General features: G+C 45.5%; 1 protein-coding gene across 4 annotated transcripts in view; it reads right to left on the reverse strand.

Moving 5' to 3' along the window:
• LOC139057616 (NLR family CARD domain-containing protein 3-like) overlaps positions 1 to 26,742 on the reverse strand; it is a 132,322-nt gene that overhangs the window by 11,263 nt on the left and 94,317 nt on the right. For 2 of the 4 annotated variants that reach the window (XM_070536155.1, XM_070536153.1), the window contains 3 exons: positions 17,181 to 17,527; positions 15,277 to 15,488; positions 11,453 to 11,647 (listed from right to left, as the gene is read on the reverse strand). In XM_070536155.1, coding sequence (XP_070392256.1) covers positions 11,453 to 11,647; positions 15,277 to 15,488; positions 17,181 to 17,527 — 754 coding nt within the window. The remainder of the gene's footprint in view (positions 1 to 11,452; positions 11,648 to 15,276; positions 15,489 to 17,180; positions 17,528 to 26,742) is intronic. The other 2 variants (XR_011512941.1, XM_070536154.1) reach the window with 2 other exon arrangements.

Raw genomic sequence — 26,742 nt, forward strand, 5'->3', positions numbered from 1 at the left:
ATTGACATTTGAAATGCGAGAACAGTGACAAAATTTCTGTTGAACGGATTTTTAGGCTACTGGAGAGCACTCAGAAAATATCACTTGATATACGTGCAAGAATAAAGATATGTTAATAAGAAGCAGGAAAACCTATCACCGATTTATTGCGTCGATGTGTGTTTGGTCAATTTTTAGTCCTGAAACCAACCCGCTAAGAACAATGAACGGACAGCATGCTTTTCTCGCCCATCACAATTTCCGGATGAGAAGTGTAGAAACTTCCCCTTTGAAGTAAAAGTTGCATGATATCTTAGGCACATCAGATCTAATCCTCAGCCACACATGTTTTTATAATTGCTTCGTGCTTTCTGGGCAGGTTCAGCTTGCATCATGTTGGACCATTTAGAGTTCCAGATACATCACTTATTTACCTGATGTCATTTTCAACTGATGCCACATTGTAGCAATATACCGCATTCTACTGCAAAGGCGGTAAAGTAGCACTTGCAATAATGCGGCGCAGAAACCACCTAATTTTTGGGAACAGGATAAGGTGTCTTTCATGAAGTGCTTACCGCTCTCGGCAGCAACAAAATTGAACTACCGGTGGCCAAGGGATCAGGTACTTGAGCAGGCAGCGCGCGCTGGCGAGAGACAAACAGTATAGCAGCATAGACGTCGAGGAAGACGAGTAGAATGGTGGCTGGGTAGGAAGGACAACAACAACAACTACAACGGCAGCCCACTGCGTAGGGAGTGAAGCGGGCACCCGGCCTACATCACGAGTGGCCGGCGCGAGGCAGCCAGGAGAGTGATCCCTCTAAGTATGAGCGTCAGCTAAGGCCTTCCGGTCAGGGAAAATGTACTTGTGTTTGTTGTGGCTCATCCTCATCACTGATTTTGCACCCCACAATATTGGTGACCACGGACGGTGGACATGGAGTTAAGACAACCGCAATGCTTGCAATGATCGATCATCGCCATTGTTGACAGCAATCGAAGAACCCCTGCACCGCAGCGCGACTTGGCTACTATTTCGCAAAGGTTACCCCAAAACTGTCCAGTGGACCCCGAACTCTTGATCGCTCAAATAAACAGCCAGTTCACCATTGCGCGAGTAACTTCGCAGGCTCAAAAATTCAACCGTCTCCTATCCTCGATGCTGCCCTAGATTGCCACCCAGCTTCGCGATCTCATCCTTCAACCTCCTGGCGGCAGGCCCTTCTGACATCACGAGCCAATTCGTCAAACGTAGGACAATGTCGGAACAGCGACGCCTACATCAGTTTCTCCAAACTGAAGAGCTCGGGGATCGCAAATCTTCGCAGCTCCTGAGTCATTTTCAACAGCCCCTTGAAGACAAGCAAACCACCTTCGGTTAAAATTTGCTTCGAGAATTTTTCCTACAACCTTTGCCCTCCTCCGTCCGCATGGTTCTGGCGACCCGTAGCAGTTTGCCCGTGTCCCCATTAGCCAAACTTGCCGGCTGCGTCCTGAACATATCAATTGATTGATGATTGATGTTTATTGATGCAAGGGCATCAAAGGCCAATGAGCGCCAGGACATGTGTTATATTTAGTAAAATTGAGAGTTTAGGACTATAACCTAAATAAAGGCCGTATAGAGGCCTACACGTAAGATATATCTATAAATACTAGTAGATGATTTCTAAAATAAATACTAAGATAAATATACGGCCTTAAAGGCATTTGCTACAGGCTCACATGTTAAATTATTCTGGATCGTCTGAGTCCCTTGATGTACAATTCTTGCTTGCGCAAGGAGTGCGAGAGATCAGACATACTTTTGAGCATCAGATTGTACCTAAACCTGTGAGGCACAACCTGAAGCTTAGGATGGTATGAGATGATGTCGAGAAAGTTAGCTTGTGCAAGATAATTAAGAACTATTTTAAAGTTAAAAAGTGCATCCTCTGATAAGAACATCGAGGGATGGTAGGGGGGATGTATATGGTGCGAGTAGAGTTCCCTAATATGAGCTAAGTGGTCTCGGTGAAGTTCAGGAAACTGAATGAGGACATGTAGGATGGTTAGCTTCTCATCGCAGCATGCGCTCGTCGGTGGGCCAGTTGCTGTCAAGATATATTTGTGTGTGCCATCAGTGTGCCCTATTCTCAGTCGTGCCAGGGTGACTTCGGTGTGTCTATCAAGCTTCAGTGGAAAAGATTTGGTTAACTGCGGTTTAAGCCGGTGTAGCTCATTTTTAACTTCCTTGTCCCACTCAGTTTGCCAATGATTACGGAGCGCCTTTCATACCACAGGTTACATATCTACACCAGGTACCCAGCTTACATCAATTGTATCCCGATAATCCACTTGTGCAGCATTTTTGTCCGCACTTTCAATGCCTTCGATCCCAGAGTGGCCTGGCACCCAGCATACAACAAGAGCAAGGTTTTGTTTATACGCTACCTGAATGTGCTTATGGAGCTGGTTAATTACAGGGTTTCGGCTTGCTTTGCTACAGGACAGAGCTACTACAGCGCTTAAGGAATTTGTGTATATTATGGAGTTTCGTATCTTGTGCTGGGTACTATGTACTCAACAGTGATCAGGATACCGTACGCTTCGGCTGGCAAAATGCTGCTATGGTTATGCAAGGTTTTAGAGTTGGAGAAGTTTCGGCCATGGACTGCACATGATACCGAAGTTGCACCCTTCGAAGCATAAGTGAAAAATGCCATCGATCAATATTTGTCTTCAAGGGCCAAAAAATGTTGATGGATTAGGGCACTTGGACAACTCTTATTGTTAAGTTCTTTAGAGGACAGGTAACAGGTAACTGTACATTGCTCATAAGGTGGGATGGATTCAGCGTAGTTGCTTTCCTGCAGATCCGTGAAAACTACTCCGAGTTTTTCCGCAACAGATTTTACTGCTAACGGGAATGGTGGAGCGTGTGGAAGCCTGTTTAAATACAACTGATTTGTGGACTGATCACTTAAGAGTGCTTTGCATGAATGTTGTTCAGTGACAAGGTTCTTATTGCGTAGGTGACTCCCAGATATGTACGCTGATTATCCAGCGGCCACTGATCCGATTCTGCATATAAACTTTGGACGGGACTCGTACGAAAGGCACCGAGTGCTAGGCGGATACCTAAGTGATAGACAGGATCGAGTGGCTTAAGTGTTGTCTTTGAAGCTGACTGATAAACAATACATCCATAGTCTATGCATGGCAACACAAGGCTTTTAAAAAGAGATAGGAGACAATACTTATCGGTTCCCCACGACTGGTGAGATAAAATTTAAAAGGTTCATAGTTTTAAGACATATCAGCTTCAACTGTTTTATATGCTGCATGAAAGATAGCTTATTATCGAAGATTACACACAGAAAGGTTTTTTCTTTTCTAATTACCAGGCTTCTCCTATTCATCGTAATGCATGGGTCAGAACATACCGCTCTTCGCCTGGAAAGCAGCACACAGGTAGTCTTCTCTGCGCTGAATCTAAACCCGTTTTCGTCTGCCCATTTCGCGAGCCGATTAACACTTAACTGTATCTGGCGTTCACATATGGACAGATTGCAAGATTTAAAACTGACTTTGTTGTCGTCCACAGAGACAGAATGAGACACCAGGAAGGTATAGCAAAGCGGAGAGAGTTCATTTTAATTAGGAATAGTGTGCAACTTAGCACTCCTCCCTGTGGTACGCCGTTTTTTGAACAAATGTGCGTGATAGAACATTGCCAATTCTAACGCGGAACTTCCTTTCAGATTGGTAATTTCGCAAGAAGTTCAGCATATAACCACAAATTCCAAAAGACGACCGGTGTTGCAGAATACCGTATCACCAGGCAATATCATATGCCTTCTCAAGATCAAAGAATACAGATAGACAGTATTGGCTGTGTACAAATGCATCACTTATATATGACTCAAGGAGAACAAGATTATCTGTTGCAGACCTTGCTCTTCGGAAGCCAGATTTGTGAGGGTCCCAAGATACTATTATATTCTGAAAAGAACACAAGACGACGGTTAACCATTTTTTTCAAATACTTTAAGTAAAGAGCTCGTGAGTGCAATTGGTCTGTCATTGTTAACTGAGGAAGGGTATTTGCCGTGTTTCAGTATTGGCAGGACTAGTGCCAAGATGAATGTATATGACGAGTTGCAAAAATCTTATTGTATACACCTAAAATTCAGTTTAGGGTCTCACCAGGCAGATTGTTGTTTATTTCGTAAGTAATTGGGTAAGAGCCTAGAGCTGAGCTGCCACAAGTGCCTAGGGCAAGCTTCAGTTCATGGCATGTTAGTGGTTTGTTGTATCCTTCGGATGACAACTTGTTTGGACGCAGAGGAATACTTTCAGCTATTCTTTTATGGTGTAAGAACTTTTCGGCATAATTTTCGGAGCTTAATACCCTCCGAAAGTGCTCACAAAGAGTATTTGCTTGATCTTGTATTGTCTCGCCAGTGCCAGGTTTGAGAGGAAAAGGATTTGGACGTTGTCCTTTTCGTTTGCGTACCCTATCACATACTTTGCTAACATCCATGTATGGGTTTACGGAGGATACGTAGCGGGTCCAGCTTTCTCTTTCGGATATTCGGCGGATACGGCGGCCATTCGCTTCGCCCTACTTAAGTTCTATTATATGTTCTGTTGCTGGGTGGCGTGAAAATCTGCTCCATGCTCTGTTCTGGCGTTTCTTTGCGGTTTCACAGTCTTTGTTCCACCATGGTTTTGGATTGACTTTTTTTTCCGGAGGACTGAGGTATGCACTTTTTAGCAGAAGAGAGGATATGTGCAGTGATGTAGGGGGTCAGTTCCTCTACGCCTAGGTGGTCTGCTTCTTCCAGATACAGTTTAGTTATGTTACTAAATTTCGACCAGTCCGCACTATTAGGTCTCCATTTTCGGGGGCAAGCTGGTCCATCGTGCCACTTTGTTGTTTCAAGGAGTGTTGGGAAATGCTCGCTCCCGTATGGATTACTGATAACTCTCCATTCCAGGTATGAAAGAAGTGAGGCGGACCCTATGGCTAAGTCTATACACGAATACGTGTTGTGTGTAGGACTGTAAAATGTTGGCTCTGTCTTGTTAAATAGAAAGGCTCCAGATGAAAGAAGGAACTTTTCAATTGCCCGTCCTCTCGCATCACATCTTGAGTCACCGCAGAATATGCTGGGAGCATTGAAGTCTCCGATTACTATATAGCGTTCGGGAAGCTGGTCAATCAGCTTTTCAAATTCTGCTTTGTCAAACCGTTCATCAGTCAATATATCAATGGACCAAATAGTTATAAATTGGTTGAACAATATAGCCCGAACAGCCACTGCTTCAAATGAAGTCTGGAGTGATACATGCTGGCATGCTACGGACTTTGGGCTATGATTGCCACACCACTGGGAGAATTACCATTATTTCTGTCTTTACGGAAGATTATGTACTGTCTTTAGAAGTTCTTGTGTGTAGACTTTAAATGTGTTTCTTGAACACAAAACAGTCGTGGCTGATATTCCTCTAGTAGATCTTTGACATCCTCTAGATTTTTAAGTAGGCCCCTGCCATACCACTGAATTTGTTGTGTAGCCATATCGAGGAAGATTTTTGTTGTCTGTGTTGAAGAGGCCGCGTTAAAGATAGACATATATGTATACAAGGACGGTAATCGTTTAGGTTACCGGCCACTTTTTTTTAGCAGTTACAAGTAATATATCTCTTCTAGTCGCCGGGGATTTTTGATCGCCCTGCATAACCTTCTCAGGCGCTGGAAGATCGTGAGCTAGGCGCTGAAACTTGCGTCCCAGGCCGTGGAGTTCGGACTAGCTTTGGGACCTGCGGAACAGGAGTCGGCGGGTCCACCTTCAATGTTGGTGGAGCAGCACTTTTTTGCAGCCACCAGGGGGGCAGGCGGAGTGATTACAGGACCACTATCAGTGACCGCGGTAGACTCCCGAGGGATTTGTGATGCTGTCCCCGTCGCGCCACCTCGGAAAAGCTTTTGTGATTGAAGTATGACACACATTCCCTACCTTCATGAAATGCTATATTTTCTTTGACCTTTACTGAAATTATTTGTTTTGTCTTTCTCCCATTTAGGGCACGTTCTAGAGTAGGCCGGATGGCTTCCATCACAGTTCACGCAATGTGGAGATGAGTCGCAAGTGCCTGATGGATGATCGTTCGAGCTGCATTTCGCGCAAGTCTGCGTTCCTCGGCATGTCTGGGATCCGTGCCCATACCTCTGGCACGTAAAGCATCTTCGAGGATGTGGCATGTACGGCCTAACACGTACTTTGATATAGCCTGCATCCAATGTACTAGGCAGCACACTGGTACTAAAGGTTAATACAGTGTGCATTGTTCGAAGTTGTTCGTTATTTCTGCTGATTAGGATTCTTTCTACCTTGATGACATTTGGTCTTGAAAGCCTTCAAGCAGCTTTTCGTTACTAAGCTCCAAGTTGTCGTCTTCAGAAATTACGCCACGGCTCGTATTCATGGTTCGATGTGCCGGCACAGTGAATGCAACATCGCCAATCCATTTTAAGTCATTCATATTATCATATTGGATTTTATCTTTCTATTCAAGGATTACGTCTCCATTGGACATCTTTGTGGCTTTGTAGCTAGGTGCTATCGTGTTTGCGAGGCATTTCGCCTCCAAGAAGGGGGAGAATTTGCGCACGCTTGTGTTGCCTTCACTATGTTTGACATGGTACTTAGGGAAGTGTTTCTCATTGTTCTTCAAAAAGAATTGGAAGCTTGCATCGGTGCGCACTTTTTTCAGAGGGCCATCAAGGGATAGTAGTTTACGTGAAGCCAGATAGGGGTCTTGAATTCGGTAGCAGCGGCAATCGCCCAACCACCGAGACCAACATGGGACGGAGCACATACTGCGAGCAAGACAAGCCCTCGCCAGTTGTACGGTGCTACTATAAACCAATCTGGAGTACCCAAGGTTGGCCACCCACACAAGGTTAACCCTCGCTGCTAGGAAAGTCGGAAGTAAATAGAAGAGAAGGCAGGAAATATTGAAAGGAAGAGAGAAATACGGAGAATGGAGAGGGGGACAGGAAAAGGCAACTACCGATTTGCCCCGGGTGGGTCAGTCCGGGGGTGCCATCTACCTGAAGCCCGAGGCCAAAGAGGTGCGTTGCCTCCACTGAGGAGCCGTAGAGGTCCAAACACTCGCCATCATATCAACCCCTAGGATCCCCTTTTCCCCGGACACTGTAAAGCCGCGCATGGTTAGACGCGGGAGGTTCCAACACCCATGTGCTCGGGTACGTGGTGTCGCAGCACACCAAACGCCTGCTGACGCAGACGCCCCTGCGGTGCATGGACATATCAAGTCCCGCGGTTTCAGTCGTGTAATGTTGAGATGCATCCATTGTGCCACCCTTGCCCTCCCTGCAAAGTCTGCGGAATGAATTCCGCGAGGAGATTTACAAACTATCAGGCGAGACTACCCCTCTATCTCGTCGATATCAGCGCTCTTTCTCGCGCAGCCACTCCCGTCCTCGTCACAGCAAGGCGAATTCTGGTACCACCGTACGGTCGGTAACGCATCGTGAAAGTGCACCGCGCCCTGAAGTTTTCAGGGCAATTTCCCTCAGGGTGAACTGCGAATTTGGCGCACGCAAATAGGACTTCATCAATCACCATGTCGAGAAGGATGGCATCTGTCTCTCGTCGTTAAAAGTCAAGTCCATACAAGATTTTCGTCAGCCATCTTCCATCCGTAAACCGTGTGAGTTTTTTGGCCTCGTAAATTTCTACAACCGCTTCATATCTCATTGCGCTGCTTTTCACGGGCCATTAAGACATGTTGCAGGGCAACAAATTCAAAAGAACTGAACTCGCTTGGTCGCCAGAAGCACTAACTGTTTTGATACAATGAAGACCAAGCTGTCTCAGGCAACCCTTCTTGTCCATCCAAGACTAGGAGCCCCACTTTTCCTCATGACTGATGCGTCCAATGCTGCAATGGGAGCGGTGCTTTAACAGTTTGCGGATAATGACTGGCAGCCCCTTTTCTTCTTTGCTCAGAAGCTCTCTCTAATGGAGACCGCTACAGCACATTAGGAAGAGAACTCCTGGGAACGTACATGGCTGTATGTCACTTCAGACATTTCCTGGAGAGTATCACGGCGCACACGCAATTGCCGAAAGCCAGACGCTGCAGTTCGTTGTCAAAAAATTGCTGACAAATAATTAAGAGTGCGCCGCGAAGTGTAACAGGAATGGAGAGAAACCAGTGTCATGCAAGCACGTGTGGCGACTGATTGCTAGTAGACGACACCAACAGCAATCCACACTGAGCATAGTAACGACAGCCAGTGCGCTGGATTTACCGAGGGATAATGTTTCAACAGACTTATATACTGTTGTACATACCTGCCCACTCACGCTTAAAAAACTCGAATGAAACAGGTCGGCCGACACCGCCAAGTTGCCTTCCCGTAACGAGGGAGCGCGCGGCAGGACGGAGGAGTCCATCGCTGAGGTCAAAAAAAAGAGGGCGCCACTCAAACATCTCACGGCTAATACATGCGAAATTGGGCGATGCGTTAGTGACCGAGCACGGCAGCACGATCTCTTAATTAAAAATAAAAGCAATGCAATGTTCTGTTCGAACATTTTATGGCTTGTAAGTGCGAGCCTTGGTTTCGCCACATTAGGATTCTGGGCAGTAGCAAGCAGTCTTTCGCACACGAACTTTTCGAAGCCGCCCATATCATGAAAAGAAGTACGAATTGCATTAGATGTTCTTGTTTGTCTATTTCGTAGCGAGGTCTGATTTAATTCACCTTTCTTTTTCGTAAGAAACTCCTGTGCATGCGCATTTTAGCATACGTTTCTTCTGGCTTTCAAGAGACCTATAAATCAGATATGAGTGTAGCGCCCGTTGTGTCCGGTCTAGTGTTGTGGTCATTTTTATTTGCGCTACTATGGCTTAAGCAAGCCTTGTCGCACTTGGACTTCGTACTTAACTTGAAGGCGAACATTCGTCTGGAGTGGTCATGTAATTGGCTTCGGAATAATAAGCAGGCTGGTCGCCATGACATTTGATGATCCATATTGTTATTGGTTCGCCGTCTACGCTGCATTGGCGATTTCACCAATGAAGTTCTGCAGTTCGATATGTCGGCACGTCACAGGCACGACGGGGCCGCTTTTAGATATGCCAGAGCTGGGACGACCAAAGAACGAAATTACAGGGCAAATCGCACCATGTGAAACAGATTTTTGCAAACAGCGTCATCATTGGGCAAGATTGTTTGGGAGTTTTTCGGATGGTATTGAATTTCTCCGAAGGTTTGTAATGCGCGAAATTGGGCTAGTAGCTCCTGCCATTTCGTAAATGCACTGTGGCGCTCAACGTGAGCAGGCGTCAAAGGACTATCGAGAAGCCATAAAGTTGGGACTACACGAGCAAGAGGTGCCCCGTAGATGGAACAAATACAGAGAAGAGGGTGGCGAGTTAGCTTGTGCAAGATAAAATTAAATGCACAAGTGAATGTTGGGTGCATAACATTCACAAAACAGACAAAGGCTCACAAAAATGAGCACCAACTAAATATTCGTATATGGCTGCAAGGAACGAAGGCAATAACATTTTCGAAGATGGCTATGTTCTGCGGTACACCAGAGACGGTATTACGTATGACTACGGCACGAAAAAAACAAAGCATAGTCCGGACTTAAACAGATCCAGCAACAACAGAGAAGCTTGAGGGACCAAAACTTAGTATAGAAATCTATTGCTAGAAGACAGTAGAAGAAAATGACACCCATAACACTGCCGCAGCATCCCACAAAATTCCGATGCAGGTAATCAAAAACATTGGTGCAAAGAACAAGCGACTGCTACCACAGAGGAATTGAGTAGATGGATGGAAGTTGAGGTTGGATGGCGTAAAAGCAAGATTGAGCTCATCTACAAAAGCGAACGTGATAAAGATAAGATGAGCACGCATAGGCCAGTTACCTGATGTCGGTGATATACAGAGTGGTAATGCAAGCCATAAAATTACAACTGTCTAAGTAGGTTGAAATAAAATTACGTACTCGGGCAACTAGAGAATGGGTTCAGACCAGGCAGACGTTTAGAGAATTCGGCCGTAATTACTCAGTGCGAGCTCAATTGCTCAGAATATAGCTTTATGGATAGCATTTCCAAATGTCAAAGGAGCCTACAACAACAACATAGGCGAGGAATTGTTGTGGTATATTCTCAAGCACGAAAATATAAATAACAATTTCTTGGAGCGGCTGAGGTACATATATAGAGACAACATAGTGTAAGTCGTGCCGCAATGTCGAAAATGTAATGGAGTGGTAGAAATTCATTTAGGACTGAAGCAGTGGTGTCCTTTGTTTCCAGTGTTGTTCACCCTTTATGTAAAAGGCATAGAAAGACCACTGCAAAAAAAGTCGATTAGGGTTCGATTGACCCTACATGCGTAATATACAAAAGGTGCAGCAGAATGTCCGCGGAGTGGTGTATGCGAACAACATAGTGCTACTAGGCGGCAATGCAGGAGGTATACAGACACTTGCGAATATCTGTGATAAGACAGCGACCAATACAGGCATTGAGTTTAGCACAGGGAAATCGGTAATCATGACCTTTTATGAAAATTCGGGTAATTTCGTGGTGTCAATTCAAAAAGTCATTCCGATAGACAAAAAGTATAAATATCTCGGCGTATACAAAACGAAGGAAATAATTTCTGAAGCACCACCCACGATATTCTGAAAATAAAGGGGAAGCGCAATGCAACTATGAAACTTAGAGCACTTTGGGGCCACAATAAATGTGAGGTGGTGCGTGGAATCTGGAAAGGAGTCATGGCAGCAGCAATAACGTTCATAAATATTAGGTACTTAATATCGGATTTCATGGCGTGGTTAGAAGTTGACCAAACATTGGTAGGCCGGTCAGCTGCGGAAGCCCACGGTAGAATCACAAATAAGGCAGTGCAAGGTGACATTGGTTGGGCCTCTTTTGAAATGAAATAAGCGCAGAGCAAATGAGTTTTGAAGAAAGACTCAGGAACATGCATCAACATAAATGGGCAGCTAAAGTGCACAAGTTTCTTAACCTGACAAGCGTGGGCACGGAATGGCGGACGAAGTCAAGAAACTTGACAGCCAAGTACAGGGTAATTTGAAGGGTAAATAAACAAGCAAGAGTCATCAGAAATAAAGTCAAAGTAACACAGACAAGAAATTGGATGCAAAGGATAGAAATAAATAAACATGGAGATTTACAATAGCAAGAAGGAAATTAGACTGAAATCTGTGCGATAAGAGAAAAGGAAGTACCTTGTTATTTCATGCTCGAGCTGGTTGCCGAAGAACAAAAACATACCGGATCAACTATTCGCAATAGCACGAGGCATGTGTATGCTGCAATCCGGAAACGGCTCATCACATCCTAATGATATTAAATGTGATTCACCTAGTGAGAGCCTTGGACCACCGCCTACCTCATCACGAAGCCGAAGGCGGCTTTGCTCCATTCTCGCCTTGGCCTCGCTTTCACTCAGGGATCCCATGTACTGGACAAGCTCGGGAAGCTGCGGGTGCCACGAGACCAGTTCGTAGGCGACCGCAGCGCGTTTAAGCGAGCTTCCCATGACGAACGCAGCTGCGCAGTGCACCAATCCGTAGTTACGCCGAGTCTGCAGGGTTTCAGAATGGTTCGTGGGCTCAGGCAATGGTGACAAAAAAACACTGAACATTCAAGGAATGCTTGTGATGCGTGTTCAGAAATGTCGGCGCTCACAAGAACACCGCAGACCTGTTGAGCACCTGCTGTAAGCGTTGCCGTGTCGTTAAGACCATGCCTGGCCCTGCCGACACTAGCTGCCAACAGGTACTTAACTATTTAGTCTGTACAGCAGTGTTTCAAGGTGCAAGAAAAATACAACAAAGGTGAAGTCGCGTTTAATTCAGGTTGGCAGCCGGGGAAAGTTGGCAGTGAATTCGCTATTTTATGTGCCTGACGGATGCCAACTGCGGCTATGTCTTATGTTGGGAGATTTCGAGAAAAATAAAAATATAATAAACAAATACGAATGCATTGAATGATACCATTATAAAAATTCATAAAATAAAATTACGTAGAAAAACGAGGACTCTTACCTAGAAGGAAGGTAAAAAGCTGAATGGATGTATTCTTTTTAATGTTCACGCCTCGGCGTTTGAAACATTCTGGCAAGCTAGACAAAGTGTCTTGTTAAATAGACACATACCTAACTTTTTTTATCCGATGAAGGGGTAAACTAGCAGTATGAACGATTTTGGCTGACGTGGCATGTTTTTAAGATCCGATAACATCACTACAATTGGCTCTGAGAAAAAAAAAGATAAGGCATATCAAACGCTGGAATTCGTGTGAAGCAAAGCTTCAGTGAACAGATGATTAAAGGATGTACAACTAAGGCGAATGCGCACAATTGTGCTTATTTACATATTGGGTAACATGTATTCTCACGCATTGTTTGTGTATAAGTACCACATTGTTCAATTATCATTTCGGGCAATGTTTATGCACTACACCCTTCACAAGATACGCCTAAATGCTAGAAAAAACTCAGGTGGATGGCGACATCAATGCAGCGATGCCATGAGGACGAACGCGATGTTTGATGCTTGTTGCAGGAAGAATGGGGAAAAGAGAAGGATGGGGGGATAGGAAAGTGCGGCACTTATTTAACTTTGTTTGACGCTTCTGTAACCATGGTGCCTCACTTAACCAAGAATTTAGAAATTAGAACTTGACTGGAACCATGAACAGGGCGAATATGTTTTTGATTGCAAAACTTTCCGAGCTTGAATCTTCCTCCAATTTCATCGTTTTCACAAAAGTCTATTGACATTTCGATTGAAACAATAAACTGCCCTCTTTAGTATAATCACTTATCGCAAGGTAAAGGCTTCACTGTGTTTTAAAACAAATGCTATCTTGCACTGTGTGAAGGATGTTTCTACACGTAGGAAATTTTCATGTGCTGAAGCTTGTAATAAAAGTGCCTACTAAACAACACCTCTAGTGCTCTGTAAACATTCCTTAGGTCTTCTGTGATGCAAAGGAGTTGCATGCGTGGTATTAGCACTGCTTGCCCTTTCGATTGACTAGGGGCTACCATAGCAATTATTTAAATACCGCTACGACGCTCTGACCATGACGGTCATCGTTATACTGCATGCGGCCATAGTAAAACTAACTTCATGTTATGGCCAAGCACAAGTTACGTTGGAGTAACCCTTGGCAGGTATAACGAGAAGAAAAGGGGTTAACCGAGGGGCCCGTTTTTTATTAGTCGTATCATAAGAAGCCAACAAACACTGACACCAAGGACAACATAGGGGAAATTACTTGTGCTTAATAAATGATATAAATAAACGATAAATTAATGGAAATTAAAGTGGATGAAAAAAACAACTTGAAGATGTGTTCAACCTATAAGCTAATAAACTGGGAAGGTTTAGCAGTGAGAATCAATGGCGAATAACTCAGCAACCTTCGAGATAATATGACTTTCTCGGGATGATATTGTCTTGTTCGGCAACATTGGGGACGAATTAGAGCAAATGATTGAGGACTTTAACAGAGGAAGCGTTAAAGTGGGGTTGAAGACTAATATGCAGAAGACAAAGATAATCATGAATAGTCGGGCAAGGGAACAAGAGTTCAGTTCAGGATCGCCAACCAGCCTGTAGAGTATGTGGAGGAGGACGTTTATTTAGGTCAATTACTCACAGGGGACCCTGATCATAAGGAACAATTCGGATAAATTTCGGGATATGTGCTGTAAATGTATACGTGGCCTGTGGTGAGGTTGCTACTTTGCTTTATATGCTCTGGGAGTGCTGGTCGCTTGGCCCGAAGTTCACCAAGAAATAGTGGGACGTGCTCCTGCGAAGTCCCGTCTTTGAAGACCACATCCTGGCAGTCCAGCGCGCCCGTGGTCGGGCCGGCAGACTAGGTCTTTCAGTCCCGTCGAGGCACTAGGCGGTTGCGCGTTCTATTGCGTTTTGCTGAACCCAATAAAAGTTTATTCACTAACTCACTCACTCACTCACTGATCACGAGGAGGAAATTTACAGAATAGAAATGCGTTGGAGCGAGCATACGGCTGAGAATGTTAGATTCTGACTCGAAGCTTATCATTATCGTCCAATAGAAAGCTGTACAGTCAGTGCATTATACTGGTGGTAACATATGGAGCAGAAACTTGAGACTGACAAAGAAGCTCAAGAACAAGTTATGGACCGCGCAAAGAGCAATGGTACGAAGAATATTAGGCGTAACATTAAGAGACAGGGAGCGCTGTGAATGAAAGAGCGAACAGGGATAGCCGAGATTGCAATTGATAAGAAGAGCGAAAAATGAACCTATGCAACGCATGCAATGCGTAGTATGGATCGACCATTGGTCGATCCATACTCGCATTGCATGCGAGTATCGATCCATCTAGTATGATCGATCCATCCAGTATGATCGACCTGTTGGTCGACCTTTAATGGTCGACCACCAGATGTGGGAATAATGCTCCACCAGATGTGGGAATATTTTGGAGCTCTGCACCTTGCACATCTCCACGACCGTCTGCTTACTGCAGAAAAGGCTGGAGCCTGCAAACGTTTGTTAAAGTGAATAGCTTAATTTTGCACTTTCACCCGTTTTCGTGGTCGGCGGCTGCCAATGGTCGGACTTGTGTCACAAAGGAGCCGAGGGAAATGGTGCCCATGCAAATGAGTTGCGGGGAGGGCCCATCATCGAGAAGTAAAGTGGAGGACTGTCTCGCGCTAAATTTGTCGAGTGTTCGGGAAGGGAAACGCTCGTGCGTTCGCTCGTTCTTCCATTCGCGCTGTTCTTTTAAATTGCCTTTCCTCGTCGATTGTTCTTGCTGAATTGTATGCGTTTTTGATCACTCATTTTAGAAGCACTAATGTGCTTGCTCAAGACATTTACTGGTGGATATGTTCTCATTTCTAACCCATGCCGAATCATCTGTTTTACATTCAGAATATTTTGTATCTTCCCTCTTATATTTGTTAATCATGATGACTACACTTAGTCAACTGCGCATCCTATCGTGAAATACATTGCATTGTGTAGCATTAGTGGTTTGCTTTGTTAAAGAGTAAATTATTCTTTCTTATAGCAGGTACTACTCTCTCAATCTCATGCAGTATCTGAATGCGAGGTTTTATGCGTCACGTGAATGAATATAAAATAAAAATACAAGCAAGTGCAAGTGTATGTAGCGCGTATATTGGGCATCACACAGAGCTTTCTTACGATGTTCTTTATGCGCATCCAGGCTGCTTGTGTGAGATCACGATCAAATATTTTCATTGCCGTGACGGAGTAGTTACTCTCGAATGACGTTGCAAAGGATTTCACCACTGCCGCATTCTCTCTAGGAGGCGAGATGTCCAGGTTGTGCAAGCGCCGATTGTCGATCAGCCAATTGCTCAAGGTTGCCCAGTCATCATCCTTCACCGAGAACCCTGCGATCACAAAAGGTAATTAAGAACCAAGTCTCCGCGCCAAAGCTACGAAAGCTGTGAAGGCTGCCGTACTATGCTATAAAACGTTGTTGCCGGGACTATTGGTATCTAGTGCACAAGTACAACGCCATCCACAGTGCAAGTGTGCGTGCTTGGGAGTATTCTTCCATTTTACTCTGAACACTTCTTAGCCCAGGGTCAGGAAATCATGCGAGAACGAAGCGTTGATTGGTGATCTGGTAGCGTGGTAATATACTACATGTCGGTTAGGTTACAAAATTAGTATGGCGATCACAAGCACACAAAAAAAGAAAATTTTATATGGGATTGTATCTGTTCTTGCAGAGTTTTTCAGTTTCATATGCGGGCAAGACTACATCATAGTCACCGTGACGCGCTGCTGTATCAAAGGTAAGGCAAAGGTACACGTCCATTACATTGAAGCTGAAGTAAACGTTGGTTGGCAACCTTCAGAGAAAGATATACTATGGTCGCTACTGCAGAGCATACTAGTAATCATCATGCCGCAGAAAACAAAATTCTGCTTGTTAGAAGAGTATACAGTGTGGGCTGAACTGAAACAAGGTAGGGAATAAAGTGATTCCAGCTGATACGCTGATTGTTGTAGCCAAATTCGCTGTGTATTGCAATGGCAACCTCCCAACAAACAACCTTTTTGAAAAATCACATGTTGCTCATGGAGTTGAAATCCAGTTAGCCATCACACTTTGAGCAATTTCTCAATAGCTCCAACCAGTTACGTGTTGATGAATTTGTTTGCGCAGAGATGAACTGCAATGTTTTGCAATGAATAGTGAGTTAACATTTCTGCAAACGTGCTAAACTTCCGAAAATGCTGGGATACCTGACAGGTAAGTTGAAGCAGCCACTGTGGTAGCGAGATTTGTCCAACCACAAATCTCGCTACCAACCATTTGCCTTGTCCAATCACAATGCATTTAACACGTTTAGCTGCTACGGGAGGCTTCGTTTAAAAAAACTGGAACCACTTATGCACATCAAAAGCACATGTTGTGATCTACCTGAACTTTTCGTGATCCGTTTATTCAACCGCATTAAATTATCCCATTTCATTCCTGCGTCTTTGGCTTAAAGAAATCTGGTGCGCGCGGGATGCTAGGCTACGTGACACACCCCGTGATCATCTTGAAGAGCTTGTTGATGTTTGCACAAACAATACGTACGACTGTGGCCTTATAGGGCACTTGGCCGGGGTATTGGGGTGACCGTGGGTCAATCCAAACATTGCGAATTTTTTTTAATGACCTCTCCGGCAAGACCCCACCTGCACCCATCAGCAGCCATGGTTAGCAGAGTCTGCCAGGATTAACTAATAAACATTTGCGTTAGAAAGGCTCTGTGTTCACCTTATGTTCTTTCTGCAGAAAATTCACGCTAGCAGCTATTATACAATAATTGGTCACCAATCTTACATCCGCTTATTCTGGTAATGTTCTGCGCCACCAGCAGAGTCCTTTAGGCTGTCCGCAGTATTCCGCAAAACGCAATTCACTTACGGACAAGCTTGAACATGTTATCTTAGGTGTTCTGACTTAACTGCAAAGAATGTTATGCTGCCCCCAATATCTGTAAATTGAAAAGTAACGATGGGCTACGTTACAGCGCTGAAAAACTCAATAAAATTCTGCATTTTACGCGCAGTTCACTTACTTTCTATCCGCAGCTGCTCAATGCTCTTATTTTTTGCGATGCCTTCTATGATGGTCTGCGCCGAGTCATGCGACGTTTCAAATTCCATGCCCAACTTTCGTAGACTGCGTGTGAGTGCCAGGTAAAGGCCCAATCCTTTAGCGACATCCGGGGACACTTTTGTGAAGTACGTGCCGCCCAAAAACAAAAAGGTCAGATGGTCTCCACAGGGGACATTGGGAGGACCGCACGAGTGTCCCAGCGGAGCAAAGATCAGATTAAGAGGCTCGACCCTGTCGGGGCTTGAGAGAACCTCGTGGCAGCAGGCAATTTGTTTAGCGGCATTGAGATGCACGCTAATCCAAAATCTGCAAAAACCAGACAGAACACAACGACGTCACTAACATCGTGTGGTTGTTGTGGTCACGTGGCGACTATTCTCAGCTGGAATAATTCAGTGAGCAATAATTCGATATCCAGTCCTTAAGTAAAATGGCCACCATGCTGTATATAATTTACTTACCTACGTATTTATTGCATACTGGGACGCAGCGTGCAAGCAGCTCAAGAATCAGAAGGCAAATGTGTACGTGCGGACAATTGTTACTATAATGTCGACGAAATTCTGAAATAAAAATTCAGTGGCTAGCTAACCCGATATATACGACAGCGGTATGAGAGAGTCTGTGAGAGCCACCCTTCAACACACGCTGTAGGGATGTAAAATATGTGAACATAAAATGGCAGTCTCCCTGGAAAATCTACGGGTGCGGTGGTTGGCTGCGCTGCTTAGCTCAGAACTCCAAGACCAACTTTAGACCATCCAGCGAGCCATGGAGATCGTTCGGGAGCAGCAGCTCCCAGTGGCAATCTAGGCGGTCCCAGCCACGGGCCTCCCAATCGTCGGATTCCAAATAATGTTATCTCGTTCACTCGCTATTTAGCAGTAAATCCAAGAGAAATGCGTAAGAACTACGTAGCATTTTTTTAAATCCATGGTTCTGTCATTTAAATCGTGTCTGCCACATTGCAACGTGTTGTTTGGGAGCACACTCGACACGTCGTGCCTCTTGGAGGAGCGTAGTGCAACCGATTGTGGTGCGAAGGTGGCCACACTCAGTTGCACTTTATATAGTTGAGGCATATATATATACATACAGATACATATACATACATACATACATATACATATACATACATACATATACATACATACATAAACACACACACACACACACACACACACACACACACACACACACACACACACATATATATATATATATATATATATATATATATATATATATATATATATATATATATATATAACGGAACACGCTGCGGAATATATGCGGACGGCATTACTTTCTCGTGCGCGAACGACAATGCAGGGAACAATACAGGTTGGAGAATGGCCTCAAAGTAAGAAATGTACATGCAAAGAAGGTGTGCCTGCCCAGTGTTAAAGATACATCAGTACAAGTAAGAGTCAACTTGAACAACACGACTGCGAAAACTTAGCAGAATTTCTGTAAAGCTTTCAATATACGGCCTTCCAAGGACACGAATATGAAAAAAATTCAGGAGTTTTACCTGCCAGAAGCTTTTTCTGTGAGAACGCTATAAGAGAGGGGGGTAGGGGGTCTTGGGTCTCTAGATTCATTTTAGCCACCTGCGGTTCTTTGTAATATGTGCCGAATGCATGCTTTTGTGTTCCGTCCTAATCAGAATATTGTCACGTGGTGGTGACGTTGAACACAGTATAAATACTGTTAACGACAAAACTAACTTATTAGACGAGCCTGTGCCCACAAGACAGGCTACACTTATAGCACAATAATAGCGGCGAACACAGTCGGTGATTGTCGGAAATCTGATCAGCGGGTCAAGCGCATCGGCTTTTATAGATCAGTCGTCGAATGTTGCAGATTACCCGCTGGGACCCACATGTCTTCCACAAAGTTCTACACTATTCGCGTCGCGCACACATGCTATCAGCTTACACAAGTTGCGGCGAAAGACAGTGGACGGATCCATCCATAACATTCCAGAAACTTCTTTTACATGTAGGCGCGTCCTCCACTGTGCGATAACATTTGTTAGGCGGCGAAACATGGTCGCCCGATAAAAATAAGTACACGTGTCAATATAACCGTCTCGGCCAGGATCCAAGCCTTGAACTCGTGCTGAATAACATAATGCCATAGCCTCTAGGCTACCGGCTGAGATTCGTGGCTTATATTGCTGAAAAGTTGGAAATATATGGTGTTGGTCAGGCCCATTGCACAGCTAATGTACCAGTTGGCGTAAACAGAAATAGGAAACGTCTGTCTGGCATAAAAGAACATGAACTGGCCCAAGTCATACAAGCAACAATTTATACTCTAGTTTTTTACGGGCACTCGAGCTTATATGGGTCTCAATGAATATATGTATATGGGTCTCAATGAATAGCAACTGAACGAACTACACGAGAAAGCCTTCGGAGGTTAAAGAGGAGAAGTCAGTCTTCGACCTTATACCAGAAAACTTGATTTAAAGCTGGCATCACTCAACACCTGAATAGAAATTATTGATGCGCATAAGGAAGGTTAGCAATATCGACTGAAGACGGTTTATTTAGTATTACGCTATTCTGGATGTGTTGAGGTGCGAGACTGGACAAATGCTTATTATTCAACAAGCTATGTTAATGGGACGCGGTTCGAAGCCTTAAGTAGTCCCTTCACCAAGTTTGGGCATTGCAAACAAAGAAGTGTGGCGCGTGAAGCACGAGGTGGTTAGTGAAACGACATCGTCACGCCGAAACGGTTGGAAGTTTAAAGAGAAGGACGCCAACCGGTCCTCATGAGGCAGCCGCGCTACGAGCGGGAGAGTCAATGTAACATGCACAAATGCCTCTACGCAAGACTCACAGGTCGCAACGACACTGACCACGGCGCGTGAGTTCGGTTAATCCTTAAATGCGGAACACGTAGTGCCGCCACTAGAAACACGCTGTCTAACAAAAAAAAAGAAAAAGCAAAAGAAAAGAGGCGGACCTTGGCATAGGATTGTGAATTGGTTCATCGAACCTTACCGAAACTGCTGTGTCATCAACCCTCAACCATAGAATCTATGACCTCATTCGCCAAATCCGTTCGACAAAAAGGCCCGCTTTTTCGAAGTTAGCGCGCCATCACACAGAGCACACCGACTTTGCAATTGGTCTCGAGATAAAAGGAAAAACGCCTAAGAAGTGAACGTCGCTGCTTACGTTTTCACCTTCGAGCATCACGTAGCAAAAAATTGCATAAGAAAGGCGAAATGCGGTAAGAGCGATTGGCGCCATGCTAAAACAATTTGCGATTCTAAGTTGAGGAAATACACCGCTGGACTCCGCCATTACCTCACCAGATACAACTCGAGCTGACTGGTACGGGCACTTCCAAACGGCTCGTATACCTCCAAACAGCTGTTGCATGGGCAGTTGGATCCAAAGTTGCTAGTTCGCGTTTTATTGGATGGAGTGAGCCAACTCTGTTTTATGACTGAGTAATTGACTGAGAAACTACGTAAATTGTCAAGTACTCAATCACTACCGTCATACAGTGGACAATTTTGAGGGCATCATGACGAGAATACTTTCCGGCGCGTGCTTGTAACTGAGTTCAGTACGTAGTTGAAAGTCACTGCGAATCGAAGCTCTCGTCTCGACCAAGATCTGCGACCAATCCATTCCATGCCCGAGTAGACACTTTGTCGACAACTGCGAGCACCGTCATCACGAATTCACTGACATCGATCAAGCGCAAAGCCCAAAAGCTATCGTCGTGTTAATTGGCTGTGACTGTTACTGGTCATTTGCCACGGGAAACGCACGGAGGCTCGACAACGGAGTCAAAGCCGCTGAGACTTCATTAGGCTGGACTCTGCACAGACGAGTAGCCTCTGGCATTATACAGTTGCGCATTTCACCGAGACAACTGTACTGAAAGCGGCAGTGACGTACCATTAGATGACCACAGTTAGCTACTGGGACCTAAAATTATGTGGATAATATCCGATGGCCATAACAAGACCCGGGACACACACCCTATTCTGTATTTATTCAACAGCGGAGTAAATGTGAAAAATCGTCATTGCGTAGTTTCGCTTACATGGAAACAGAACATCCGCAACCACAACATTCCAGCCAACTCACGGAAGCGTTTAACTCAACTTCGAGAACTTCGGCGATACCCTCAGCTTCTGCGAGAATGTAATCCTGTCATACGCAAATACACTAACGATGGTGTAGCCTAGAATGGAAATGAACAAAAAAAAGCCACAGTGTATTACATGCCACACCATGCAGTAATCCGCGAGGATCATACAACAAGCGTAAGAGTGGTCTTCGATGCTTCCTCCCATGGAAAACGGGAACTTTCCCTTAACAGCCGCCTGTAGTGCCGACCAAGCCGCACTGCCGATCTCATAGAGTTCCTACTTCACTTCAGAAAACATTGCATTGCTTTAGTAGCAGACATCAAAAACGTGTTTCTGCAAAGAAGCGTCACCAGCACAGACCAAGAAGCTTTACGATACCTGCGATTGGAGAAAGAGCACAGGCCAGGTCAACCGTTCTCTAACGTTCGCATAAGGCGCATGGCCAGAGTACTATTCGGCACGACCTTTAGTCCTTTTTGGGCGGTGACCAACCGTCATCATCTTGAGCAAATATTGTCGGCTACTCCAAAAATACAGAAAGACTGTGGGGTCCTATATATCTCGACGACATTTTAACAGAAGTGGACTCCGTCGTAAGCACGTCCAAGCTGCGGTCAGAAACCACTGAGGCATTCGCAAGTGCATCCATGAAGCTCCGAAAATGGACTTCGAACGACGAACGCGTTCTCAGCACACAATCGATGCAGCCTCCGGAATTGTTTCTCAGACAACTTACAGGAGTACTGAAAGTCCTGTGAATTGTATGACATTTTCACCCCGACGTATTTTCGTTTAGGCCCGGAAGCACTATGGAGTTTGTTCAACAAAGAACCGATACCAAGTGGTTCATACTACAGACGACTTCTAGCCTATACGACGCTCTAAGCATGCCGACCCTTTCCACAATGAGGATCAAGATCTTTTCCGAAAATCTTAAGAGGAAACAGTTGACTGGGAAGAAGAACTGCCACTGGACGCTCTACACGATTGGAAGAATCGCTGCAATGAACTTCCACAGCTCTGGGATACTGAAATTCTCCGGTTATACCAATAGGGCATACATGCACTTGGCGACAAATACGCAAGGCTTTTCTTCGCTGACGTCAGTACTTGTCAGCCTGCGGAACCGTTTGCTACAGTTACGCAGCAGAAAATAAGAACAGCTCAACTATAGTCTTGTGCAAGTACAGGCTGGCGGCAATCAAGGAGACAAGCCTTCCCAGACTCGAACTGCTAGCCATTCTCGTCTTTGAACGAATGTACCAGTATGTGCGTCAAGACCTAGCTGAGGGCACATCAACGCAGTTTTGGACTAATTCAATTACTGCATCGTACTGAATCACCGGGGATCCTAACCAATGAAAAAACTTCATTCGGCATTGCATAACGGAGATTCAGAGCAGAAGAAATATCACATTGCGGAGGCATTGCCATGGAAAGCATAATCCTGCAATTTTTTTTTTTTACGAGCGATGTCTCCGCTCATAAATTGACAACAATGTCCTGTGGGCAAGACACCACTGCCTTAATTGTTAGGAGCAGGAATGCCCAGCACACCCTAGGCGAAACTCTACCGATCCCTCACCAAGTGTCACAGAGGAAAGTCCTTATCGGGCATAATCTTTGCAAACCGCCATGCAAACCGAACCACTAATCATGGATATTCACAAATACAGCACCAATACAAATTACAACTGCACCGTGTTTGAGCTTGTATACTATGATTTGCCTCGAAGCTGGAGAAGTTTCCCGGGGAGCACTGAATGCCAAAGAATCGCAAGCCGTCCAACCATACTGAATTTACCCCTTCGAGACCTGACCTGCTTTCTCGACAAGGGAGTTCTACGAGTCGCAAGACGCCTTCAACTCAGCAAGAAATCTTGCCATGAACAATATCCAACGAATGGACCACTACTACTGTAAGCTGCCCTCGTCGTGTGACACCATCGACACCTTCATGCCGGAGTTCCTAATACACTTGTACAAATAAGGGAAAACTTATTAATAATAATAAGGGAAAGCTTATGCATATTACGGGGATGGTAGGTAGTTGATAATGCCATCAGAGGATTCATCGTGTGCCAATGCCACAACGTCAGACCTTTCTCTGTAGCAAGTGCACCGTTCTAACCTGAAAGAGCGGAGCCCTTTCAAGTCCTCAGACTAGATTTCGCTGGTCCCCTCTACGTTAAACATCTAGATGGCTACGCCAAAGTGTATTTGCCTGTTCACGTGTGCCGTGATTAGAGCTGTTCACCTCGAACTAGTCGAAGACATCACTGCAACAAGTTTTCTCAACGCTCTCCGACGCTCTGTGTCATCGCGGGTAGTTCCTTCTTTTATATATTCAGAAAATGCTGTGGCGTTCTTAAAGAGCGAGAGAGCTTTCGATATAGCGTAAATCATTCAGCAATTAAGTTTATAACTACACCGCTAACCATAATATAGGATGGCGGTTTATCGCCGATCACGCACCGTGGCGGGCGATTTCTGCGAGAAATTTATCAGGTCTGTCAAGCTGACATTGACGAAATGCATCGGCAAGGCATTTCTTACGGAGAACCGCAGCAAATAACCCTAGCTGAAGTAGCAGCTGTGATCAGTTCCAGGTCAATCACACACGTTTATAGCGACTGCCAAGATCTGGACCCTCTCTTCCCGTCTCACTTTCTCATTGGAAGGCGAATATCTGCACTTGCCTACCTAACACTCAGTGAGATTACAGTAAATAGTCGTCATAAACTACCCATGTGGGAACAATGAGAGAAAGGTAAAGCCAGTTCCACGCAGTGAACCCTGTTAAAACAGTGAAACTGGTGGTCGTTTTCTCAAGTTTGAACTCGTGTTGAGCGCGGTTTTCATGAAATTATTTTGTCTCGCTGTCCTCATTTTGCTAGATTCCAGCTTCGGTTCTGAATTGCACACCCTTGACTTGCGTTAGGTTGTGATCGAACCGCAGTCCATCACACAGCTTGCAGCTATGGCCGCACTCACGGTCGAGGACGGCGCTCTTGAACCGTCCATCGGCACCCTCCGTGGGAGGAATCTCTCTGCTTCGACGGCTCTGCTTGGTCTTCTACTCTCGAAGCTGGGGGTCGGCTTGCCTCCACCGGCGCTTGGCTTGCGTTCCCCGTTCTCGATCTTCGGCGATAACGACTTCCGTCCGCTAGAGCTTTCAATGCGCTTCTCGCTCTCGAAGCTCGGGATTTGCTCGACGTCGGCGCTGCCGCTCTCGTGCGAGCTTCGGCATTTATTGTGCACTCGATCATCTGCATAGTATCATCATCAAGTGTGTGCGCGCGCAACATAAACGTGGACTGTGCCAAGGCTGCTTCGGCGTGTCTCCTGGGCTCAGAGTAAACGCAAGCCCATATTCTGATCTCTCTCCCTCTCTCTGTCTCTCTCTCACACACACGCACACACACACACGCACGCACACACGCGCATGCACGCACACACACACACACACGCACGCACGCACGCACACGCACACACGCACACTAACAAAGAAAAGAGGCCTGTGCCTCCGCAGCATCGCGAACGGTAATAATAATAATATGTGGGGTTTTACGTGCCAAAACCACATTGTGATTATGAGGCACGCCGTAGTGAAGGACTCCGGAAATTTTGACCACCTGGGGTTCTTTAACGTGCGCCTAAATCTAAGCACACGGGTGTTTTCGCATTTCGCCCCCATCGAAATGCGGCCGCCGTGGCAAAGATTCGATCCCGCGACCTCATGCTCAGCAGCCCAACACCATAGCCACTGAGCAACCACGGCGGGTATCGCGAACGGTATGAGCTCGTGGTGGCTGCCCATCGCAGAAGGCTAGCAAGTGTTGCCCTTCTGCCTGCGTCCCCTGTTAATAAATCTATTATCAAGCGTTGGAAGTGCTAAGTTTCGACCACCCTGGAAATTCGGAGGCGCACTCTACCCCCCATCGTGCTTGGCAACGCATGCCCTCCTCCGGCGGCGCCACCCATCCTGGTTTGTGCCGGTGCCGTGCGTCAGCGAGATCCCTTCTTCTCCGGCACAGATGACAAAGTTGATGATTGGGTCTCCTCTTATGAGCGAGTGAGTGCTCATAAACAGTGGGACGATGATACCAAGTTGGGAAACGTCGCATTCTATTTTACGGACGTTGGAAAACTATGGTTTCTAAACCATGAAGCCGACCTCACTTCGTGTTGGTCTTCAGGACCAGCTTCAGACAAGTTTTCGATCTGCCAGCAGTACGAAAGCTTCGTGCAGGACAATGTTTGCGTACACGATCTCAAAGGTCACAGAAATTTCACGAGCTATATTGAGAACAATGTTGACCTTTGCAAACAAGTGTGACTTGTCCTTGTCAGAGGAAGTGATGATCAAGCCTATAATGAAGGGTATTGAGGACGACGTGTTTTATATTATTACGTTAACGTTAAACCGGCTTTATTTAAAGGACGAGATTGATGGTGAAGTCAAGATGGCGTCCCGAAGCTACACCAGCTAACCTCTTCTTCCTCTTCTCCTCGCCCGGCTAATGCCGTAGCAGTCCCCGGTTGCCAGACGAAGCCCGCTGGGCAAGTCCAAATCACCCGGAAACCGTAAGGCGAAACCGCGTAAGACGGGCAACATGTGCTAACTGGGTCCGGTTGCACCGACGACCAGCGGACGTCAAGCGTGCCACCACGTACGTCAAGTCACTCAAGCGATCTACAATGACGAAAGGGCCCGTGTACTAGGGTAAAAACTTTTCACATGAGCCACGTTTACGTTCTGGAGTCTAAAACCATACAAAGTCTCCTTTAGCATATGAGACGGACTGGTGTCGGCTCTCATAGCGCTCTTTCGATCGGTGTTGCGATGCCACAGTACGAAGACAAACAATACGCCGGTCTTCTTTGGCAAGACAAAGCATCTGGGCAACAGAATACTCGCTGTGAAAGTCAAACGGTAGTATGGTGTCAGTGCAGTTTAGCGGTGAACGTGCGTAAAGGAGATAAAAAGGACTCTAATCGGTCGTCTCATGATTTGCAGTATTATAAGCATAGGTGATGAAGGGGAGTACGTCATCCCAGTCCTTGTGATCGGAAGATACGTACATGGCCAGCATGTTCGTTAGAGTTCTGTTCGTACGTTCTACACGCCCATTTGTCTGAGGGTGATAGGGCGTTCAATTAAGGAACTGCGAACTGCAGAGACCAAGCAGTTCTTCTACGGCGTCCGCAACGAACTGACGACCGCGATCGCTAGTGACACGGGAGGGGGGGGGGGACCATTTCGAAGAATAATGAATCGAAACAGAAACGTTGCAACGGACGCAGCTCTTGAAGATGGTACGACCGCCGTTTCCGCTTAACGGTTCAGATGGTCGACACATACGATCACCCATCGGTTGTTGTTAGATGA

The sequence above is a fragment of the Dermacentor albipictus genome, chromosome 3, assembly GCF_038994185.2.
Source record: "Dermacentor albipictus isolate Rhodes 1998 colony chromosome 3, USDA_Dalb.pri_finalv2, whole genome shotgun sequence".
NCBI classification, from domain to species: domain Eukaryota; kingdom Metazoa; phylum Arthropoda; class Arachnida; order Ixodida; family Ixodidae; genus Dermacentor; species Dermacentor albipictus.